This window comes from Myxocyprinus asiaticus, chromosome 12 (genome assembly GCF_019703515.2).
Source record: "Myxocyprinus asiaticus isolate MX2 ecotype Aquarium Trade chromosome 12, UBuf_Myxa_2, whole genome shotgun sequence".
NCBI lineage: Eukaryota > Metazoa > Chordata > Actinopteri > Cypriniformes > Catostomidae > Myxocyprinus > Myxocyprinus asiaticus.
In genome coordinates this window covers 37,330,725-37,340,182 of record NC_059355.1, presented here as the reverse complement: position 1 = coordinate 37,340,182, position 9,458 = coordinate 37,330,725, and the positions used below count along the sequence as shown (strand labels likewise).

At 37.7% G+C, this 9,458-nt stretch overlaps 1 protein-coding gene across 2 annotated transcripts; it reads right to left on the bottom strand.

Moving 5' to 3' along the window:
- Window positions 1–1,649: 1,649 nt before the first annotated feature.
- LOC127449308 (enolase-like) lies at window positions 1,650–8,051 on the bottom strand. Of its 2 annotated transcripts, none has more exons than XM_051712657.1 (12): window positions 7,934–8,051; window positions 6,793–6,881; window positions 6,514–6,609; window positions 5,816–5,874; window positions 5,638–5,707; window positions 4,746–4,879; window positions 4,180–4,402; window positions 3,877–4,074; window positions 3,414–3,615; window positions 2,367–2,475; window positions 2,227–2,285; window positions 1,650–2,081 (listed from the first exon to the last, which is right to left on the bottom strand). In XM_051712657.1, the coding sequence occupies exons 2-12, from the start codon at window positions 6,875–6,877 to the stop codon at window positions 2,015–2,017; spliced, it is 1,302 nt and encodes a 433-aa protein (XP_051568617.1). In that variant the 5' UTR covers window positions 6,878–6,881; window positions 7,934–8,051; the 3' UTR covers window positions 1,650–2,014. The 2 variants fall into 2 exon arrangements, with proteins under 2 accessions (XP_051568617.1, XP_051568616.1); XM_051712656.1 differs by having other exon boundaries at window positions 7,792–7,994.
- Window positions 8,052–9,458: the final 1,407 nt, after the last annotated feature.

Here is a 9,458-nt window from a genome sequence, read left to right as displayed (position 1 = left end):
CATGTGCCACTGCAGCCAGCGCTAATGGGATCATCACCGTGTCCGCTGTCTATGGAGATCATGTCTCTAACCATCCTCCTGTATCAATGTTCACACATAAATATGGACATCCTCATAAACCGAACTAGCACAGTCTTAATGACACTCCTTTGTCATATTTAATAGAAGACACCACACAGTATGAAGAATAACAATGTTGTCTTGTTTATTTTTTTTCTGTGTGTGGGTTGAGGGAAATAAATACAGCGCGTGTAGATTTAAAGGACTGCACTGCTGAGACGGTGGATTTATTTCGGCTCAGTGGAATTACTGTAGGCTAGAAGCATTAAACTGCTTAAACGGCTTCATATCTCTCTACTGTTCACAAAAGAACCGGTGATTCTTCTGGAACAAATTAAATATGCTTTAATATGTAATACTAAAATGTTTCTTTTAACGACTAATTTACATAAATAATCATAATAGTAAATACTGCTAATTGTTAGAATTATTCATTAATAATAATATCAGTATTTGTAATAATAATCAGTATTTTTTATTAATAATAAAACAGTTCATCAGAATTTATTAGCTATTAAAAGACGGGCATTTCCACCTATGAGCTTCTTGATGACAAAGCAAACCAAAATTTATGCTGCTTTTCAATTTTGAGACACCTTTAACCCTTAAATGCATGGGTGTTTAGCCAAACATGATCTTTAGCGACCCGGATTTTATACATATCACAAATGGATCTCAGGCACTTTTTGAGTCTAAATAGACGCACACCTTGCATAATTTTAGTAGAACACCTAAATTGCAATAGCCAAATCAAACTGTTCTTGTGCTGCATTTGCTATAGTTAACTGCCATGTTGCTTCTTCATCAAATATCCACGTCAAATGTAAATCAAGTCAATCACTGAAACATCAGCACCACCTAGAGTAATAAATAGCATGTATAATATGTGTGCACACGCATATTCACATAGAAAGTCAACGTGATATAATAGTCATTTGTATGAATAATGAAGTGCTAATTTGTCTTGTAATAAACAAATAAATATCCAGTGATAATACATTTATATAGATATGAGAATCATAAAAAGATTATTTTTGTTAGTGCCAAAAAAAAAAAAATAAAAAAAATAAAAAAAAGAAAGAAAAGAAAGAAAAAAAAAAGGGGGGGGGGGGGTCTTGGGTCTTTAATGACCCGATACACTTTGGGTAATTAAAGAGGTAGTTCACCCAAAAATTTTAATTCTCATCATTTACTCAATGATTTACAGAAAAAAAAAAAAAAAAAAAAAAAAAGACAGGGACTTAAATATTGATCTGTTTCTCAGCCATATCTTAGATTATATCTCTATCATATCACTTCTGAAGACATGGATATAACCACTGGAGTATGGATTACTTCTGTGTTTCTTTTGTCTGATTTTTGCAGCTACAAAAGTCTGATCATCGTTTACATGCACTCTGAGGACCTACAGAGCTGAAATATTCTTCCAAAAATCTTCATTTGTGTTCTGCAGAAGAAAAAGTAATATACATCTGGGATGGCAGGAGGGTGAGTAAATGGTAAGATAATTTTCCTTTTTGGGTTAAAAGCAGTTATTTATTTTTTTTGTTGCAATTTTGCCATGAGGTACAAAATAACGCTACAAAAAGGCTATTCACTTGTTGATTTTTTATTTTAACAGCATCCACTATTACAAGCACAAACCTCAGAAATCTGCTACGCAGCATTTACAGAAAAATACAGTTTGCTCTTTCTTTGCATTACAGTCATTAACAGAAAAGTACATGTAACACTGATTCAACTGAATACCTTATGCCTATACAGTAATTTGTGTTTCTGTACACTTGATGTTCTGCATCACTCCTAATAATGACCTAAAATTAATCTTTTGTCATATACTGTTCTACGTTGGCATTGCCACATCTTGAACTGAAATACGAGTAGATTTACTGTATTGTAGGAGGTTAAGTGATTTGGTCCTAAGTGTGAATAGGACTGTACTTATAGTGTAGTCTCAGTTCAGTGGATTTCTGAAGTTTTTCCCAGCAAAGCAAGCTTTATCCCCCAGTTCCTCTTCAATTCTGTCAATCAAGAAAGCAAGCCATGAACAATATGGATTTTTTTCATAGGTTTACAAAAAAAGGTGTGCAGAAGAATGGAGATACAATATGCTTATTAATAGCTGGTCAATAAATCTGTGTTTTTATAGAAACGATGTCAACACACCTAAGGATCTGATTGTACTTGGCCAGACGCTCAGAGCGGCATGGAGCTCCAGTCTTAATCTGAATAAGAAGAGGAAAATAAAATACATGAGTAGATAAATTACATAGTACATACATTTAATGAAGACTGCAGCATTGTACCTGTCCAGTGCAAAGTCCCACAACCAGGTCAGCAATGAATGTGTCTTCTGTTTCCCCTGAGCGATGGCTCACCATCACACCCCAGCCACTGGATTGTGCCATTTTACATCTATGGGGTGGCATGCAAGAAATTGTTTCCACAAATATAACTACTTAAAGGAACAGTTCACCCAAAAATGAAAATTCTCTTATCATTTACTCATGCCATCTCAGATGTGTATGACTTACTTTCTTCTGCAGAACACAAACAAAGATGTTTAGCATAGTATCTCAGCTATGTAGGTCCATTCAATGCAAATGAATTGTGACCAAAACTTTGAAACTACAAAAAGCACATAAAAGTAATCCATATGACCCCAGTGGTTTAATCCACATCTTCTGAAGTGATCCAAGAGTGAGAACAGACCAAAATACAACTCCTTTTCATTATAAATATTGACATCAGCAGTCTCCTTGGCAATCACGATTTCAAGCTTGATTACACTTTCTAGCACCATTTAGCACTCTACACATGCACTAGTAAGTGTAATCAAGCTTGAAATCACGATCGCCATAGAGAATGCAATAGCAAGATGTACAGTAAAAAGTTGTTACATTTTGGTCTGTTCTCACCTAAAACACCAGAATATGGAAGTGGAAGTGTAGATTTACAGTTAAAAAAAAAAAAAAAGGACTTAAATATTTATTTGTTTCTCACCCATACCCATCATATCACTTCTGAAGACATGGATTTAACCACTGGAGTTGTATGGATTACTTTTATGCTGCCTTTATGTGCTTTTTGGAGCTTCAAAGTTTTGATTACAATTCACTTGCATTATGAGGACCTCCTCTAAGAAACTTAATTTGTGTTCTACAGAAGAAAGAAAGTCATACACATCTGGTATGGCATGAGGGTGAGTCAATGATGAGAGAATTTTCATTTTTGGGTGAACTATCCCTTTAAGAGAGGGTTTTCATAAATTATGTAAGAATATGACCTTGATTTTTTTTAGGAACCCTTTGCTCAGCAAATATATAAATGTGTGAACAGGACTTTGAACTTACGCCTGCAGAGATTCGGTAACACTACCGATCTGGTTGACTTTGAGCAACAAGCAGTTGCAAGCCTTGTTCTCCACTGCATTAGCAATACGTTTAGGGTTGGTGACTGTGAGATCATCTCCCACCACCTGGATGTCTGTGCTGTTAGTGAAATTGGTCCAGGCCTCCCAGTCATCCTGATCAAAAGGGTCCTCAATAGACACCACTGAAGTAGTGAGAGAGCACACACACACACACAAAAAAAAAATCACTTCACTATGCTCGCAATCTCACATCTAGAAATGAACTACACTACATTTATACACTGATACATATAATATGCTAAAAACAAATGCTAGTTTTGTGGGGGCATGTACATACAGTAAATATAAACAAAATTTGATCTCACACAGCATGTAATTACAATCCCAAAGAAAACCAAAATCAGTGAAATTATTAATGAAGAGAGCAACTGACAGATGGATACCTGGGTAGTCCTGAATAAAACTCTTGTAGAGATCAGCAAGCTCATCAGGGCTGATATACCTATTGGGGTCATCGGGAGACTTGAAGTCCAAGTCATACTTTCCATCACGGTAGAACTCGGATGCAGCCACATCCATGCCAATCACAATCTCATCTGTGTAACCAGCTTTACTGATGGCACTTTTCAGCAGCTCTAAAGCTTTTGTCCCAAACATCCAGAAAACAATGAAAAAAATTATAGTTGATTTTATTAAGCTATCTCAGTTGGATAGTCCCAAACAATATGACTCAGATGTTTTAATACCTTCTTTATTCTCCAGGATGTTGGGTGCAAATCCTCCCTCATCCCCGACATTGGTGGCATCCTTGCCATACTTTTCCTTTATAACATTCTTCAGATTGTGGTACACCTCTGCGCCAATGCGCATGGCCTCCTTAAAACTACTGGCACCAGCAGGAAGGATCATAAATTCTTGCATGGCCAACTTATTGCCTGCATGTGAGCCACCATTGATCACATTAAAAGCCTTCAAAGAAAACAATCAAAAGTGCAAAACTTAAATGGTAACAATGTTTTGTCCAATAATTTGTATGCACAACATGTTTATTGGTAGTAATTAAATGGCGAAAGAGCAAAGATTGTCTCTGAATGGCTTAGACCACTTTGGAGACATCTTAAGTTATTCATGAAGATGAAGCTAGTCAAATTTGAATACCTTAAAATAAAAATGTAAAAATGAAAAGTACACAATTAGAAATGACACAATTAGCTCTTTCAGCTCAGGCACTAACTGAACTGTAATACATCTACAGTATGTCACACTTTTTCTTATTGTTCATTTCTAAATACAGGAGTGCTCTGTTCCTCACCGGTACTGGCAGGATGACCTCTGGGTTTCCAGCAAGGTCAGCAATGTGACGATAAAGAGGAACACCTTTCTCTGCAGCTCCTGCCTTGCACACAGCCAGGGACACACCCAGTATGGCATTGGCACCAAATTTAGCTAATGATTGAAACAGACAAAAGCATTAATTGACTAATTCTAGACATGACATGATACGTAAATTATTTGGCAGTGACACTGAGATTTTCAAATCACGTTTTACATCTTTTGGGTGTTATTACTTGCCTTTTTTTTTTTTTATTATTCTATTTTTATCCCCTTTTCTCCAATTTGGAATGCCCAAATCTCACTACTTACTAGGTCCTCGTGGTGGCGCGGTTACTTACCTCAATCCAGGTGGCGTAGGACAAGTCTCAGTTGCCTGCGCTTCTGAGACCGTCAATCCACGCATCTTATCACGTGGCTCGTTGTGCATGACACCGCGGAGACTCCGCATGTGGAGGCTCATGCTACCCTCCGCGATCCACGCACAACTTAACACGTGCCCCGTTAAGAGCGAGAACCCCTAATCGTGACCATGAGGAGGTTACCCCATGTGACTCTACCCTCCCTAGCAACCGGGCCAATTAGGTTGCTTAGGAGACCTGGCTGGAGTCACTCAGCACACCCTGGATTCGAACTCGCGACTCCAGGGGTGGTAGTCAGTGTCAATAGTCGCTGAGCTACCAAGGCCCCCATTTGCCTTTCTTCTTGACAATGTCTTACAAATGTAGTTTAATTGGGACATAACCTGATGTATGGAGTGTAACAAATTTTGAATGGAGAATGGAAGAATGGAGACCTACCAATAAGAGAAAACCACTTAAATGTGAAGACCAAGCACTTTTTTTTTGTCAAATGCAAATATTATGAATTACATTTGTTGTCGGTTCCATCCAGTTCCAGCATGAATTGGTCAATCTTCTCTTGCTCAACTACAGGAATTGCCTACATGGCAGGGCAAAGGGATCGACAGAAATAATCATTACCAACCTTCCTAACTTAAAAATAATACAATTCTTTCTTTTGTTTACTGTAGTTTTAAAATACTCTCACCTGGCTGATCAGTGCAGGTGCGATAGTTTGGTTCACATGCTCAACAGCCTTTGTCACACCTGAATAGCAGAGACAAAGATGGTTTTGAGCAATATAGGAGAAAGCCCCACATTACAGTTCAGCAATCAGAGGCATGCACATGTCTGGTTCAACTGAACAACAAAGCCGTAGACAGACATTTGTCAGAATTTGTAGAAACATTAGTCAGAAACAAGTTTAACCATGCAAACACTGTGCATTCAATAACATTGATGTTCTACATTAAAGAATGTATTATTAATTATTGTAAATTGCATGCTCAACAAGCATTTTGCATTTTACACTATTTGTTTACAGAATTGAGCACTGGCATGAGAATAACATGCAATTCAATAAAAAACTGACAACAATGCATCAGTCAGAGCAATTTTTCACCTGTTAACACAAGGCTGAACCCAGTAATTAATCAGTACATTTAATAAGTCCTCCTTTACAATCTAATAGAGAAAGACAGAGGTGAGGAGAAAAACAGTCCATTCATAAATAAAATGTAGCGTAAATAAATTAAATATAGCGCTTATTGGACAAGGCAGGCAAAAGTCTATTTTTCCCCAAAACAATTAACCTTGTACCAGTCAATTCTGTAAGACCAGACAGAATCCGATTTCTTTATGTTATTACTGAGTTCATTTAAGATGTAACCAAGCAGAGTTATTTACCTTTGCCCAGGTAACGTGACTTATCATTGTCTCTTAGCTCCAAAGCTTCATAGATTCCAGTAGATGCTCCACTAGGGACAGCAGCTCGAAACAGGCCTGTTACGAAATCACAAGAGGTACTGTAGAAGTGAATGGTTATGCCCAGAATCAAAATGACACATTAGTGACTAGATGAGTTTTAATTTTGCTTGAAGTGCCAGCATGCTAAATCGTTTTCAGTTGTGAGCAATCAATCCTTTTGTGTCCCCTTCAAAGATAAAACTCAAGGGGAAAAATCACCTTTCTCTGTGTAAAGGTCCACCTCAACAGTGGGGTTTCCCCTCGAATCAAAAATCTCACGGGCATGTATCTTCAAGATAGACATGTTTCTAAAAATTAAAGAAAGAACAGAAGATTAAGATAAAGGCTTATCATTTAGGTGTCAGATATGCCTACATTGTTTTCTGTTTCTACTGAAATATGTCCCTGCATCTAATGGGTGATTTTAAGGTAACCTAATGCAGAACTCTCTTGTCACCACCTGCATTACAGTAATACTAACAAACATTGAGCAGGTTAGCATTCACCATCATCAGCTTTGTCAAATCCTCTGGCCTCACTCTATGTAAGTGGGTGATGGCTGATTACTATGAACCTATATTGTAGGGAAACATCTGCATGAGTAATTCAACATCACGACAGACTCCACATTTGTAACCAAACATAGCAATAACAGCTTTTACACTTGCACATTGTGTATTGAAGAATCTACCACTTTGGGGCATGAACTGCTCAGGTCTAATTGGATTAACAGCTGTCACTCTATGGTCATCATTGCGATATCAACAGAGAACAAAAGCTTACTGAACTTGATTCGGCCTTGAAGTTTTTGACATAAACATAAAAAAGACAGGATAATTAACAATATTATTTGTGCAACCGTCCAGGTTTATGGTCCAGTCTAACGCTTGGCCATTTCTCGTTTCATTTCTTCCAGGAATCGTACTGTGTAGTTTGTTCTACAAATACTGAATCTAATTTCAGCGCGTGTGAATGGAACTGGGCGTGATGGAAAGCACGATTCATCACGCATGCGGGACCTCAATGTCACATCCTTATTCTGAATAAGTCATTTATGACTCTTCACTAATATCGTGCTCGAAACGAACTTGACTAAATCTACATATTAGCGGACAAACACCAAGGTTGATGGCGATATAAAAAGTACAATATTAGCTATAAAACAGATATAAAAATGTCGTCATTAAGCGTTAAAATGCGTAACACAATGTGTCTTACCACAGCAAAACCGTGTAACTCAAGCACAAGATGAAGAAATCCGGGTAAATTAAGCAACTGCTGCTTGACTCAAGCTGTCGTTCAAGTCAACGCTCACAGCCTGTAGCCTTGTGTGGAAGATGTGCTCACCAAAAGTACATACCTTCGGGGAGATCAAAGAAATCGAATACAAGCTGGTAGAACGGCAGCTAGATTGAAACGGGATTCTCAAAGTGGGCGTGGATTCTAAAAGTGGGCGGTATTCTCAAAATGAATCTAACTAATAATGCTCCCATCTGAACTCTTCACTTACTGTGTATTTTCAATTTAACGGCTATTAAGGTTTCTCAGTGTCAATATTCAGGTGTGAATTATTGTCCAGACCGCTACTGAAGCGGGCGGTTTAATCACGTTCTACCTGTTACTTTTATCAGCGCTGGTTAGGATGGACCAACCACTGTCATTTACTGGATAAATCATTTGAGAGAGAGAGAGAGAGAGAGAGAGAGAGAGAGAGAGAGAGAGAGAGAGAGAGAGAGATTGCTAGGCCGGGTTTACATTTATATGACAGGTAGCAAGCATAGTAAGTAAGTTGCCCTCCAAAGGGGAAGATGTCATGATGGAGGAAGTCTTTTCTTTAACAGTGCAACATTAATAATACCGTTTTCACAATAAATTGCAGCCTGCTTGAGTTGCTTGTACACCATGAATTGACTTAAGTTTTATTTATATGAATGTTTAAGAATATCAGATATACTCTAATATTCCCAAAGACTTGCAGCACTGTTCCTGATATATATATATATATATATTTATTTATTTATTTATTTATTTTAAACTGAGAAATTTATTTTGACATTGCCCCCATCATACAACACTCAGATATACAGGTAGATACAGGAGAAAATATAATCTTATTGGATTTATACTTGAAAGCAACAGAAATTATTTCAAATAGTTAAATCGTTAACCTTCTTCATATTCTTGTCTACGAAGAGAAAGTGATGCAACTGCATGAGGCACAATAGAGTGTTTGTGTGCTGGAGAATCCTGGCAACTCATTCCCTTGGACCAGTAATCCCTCAGGTCATTGCCCCCACCCCTCCCTCCTCCATTCCCTCTTTTTGTCCATCTCTCTCGCTCTCTCTCTCTCTCTATATATATCTCTCTTTCCACCTTCCCTCCCACGTACACTTCTCTCTTATTCTTTCTAGAATCCTCAGTCCAGCCATGTCAGTTTAGATCAGTCTCACATGCAGGTATGTCATTTTCCCTTGTGCACAGTTAGTTTTGTGGAAAAAGTTGATGGTTCTTGTTTTGTTGCTTATCTCAGGTTCATGGTTCTCTGGAGGCTTCCCTGACAGCCAGCTAATCCCTGTGCTCCTCCATCCTCACGACCTCAGGGATCTCATTAGCAATCCACACAGACTTGTGGATATTGAGGTAGTAACCTGTTGCCTGGGTTATAATACTGTCCCTTTGTCCCAGCATGAACTCCTCTTAGAGTTGAAAGTCTTAGATCTTTTGTCCAATACACAGAGCTCCATATTCTAAATTGTGACTCACTAATGGTGAAGCATTACTAGTTGTGCAACTATATAGAAAAGATTAATCAAAGTCTACAATAAATCTACATTTCTTTATTGATTGCACAAGCTGTTTACTTAATTTTTTATTTTAAACATACA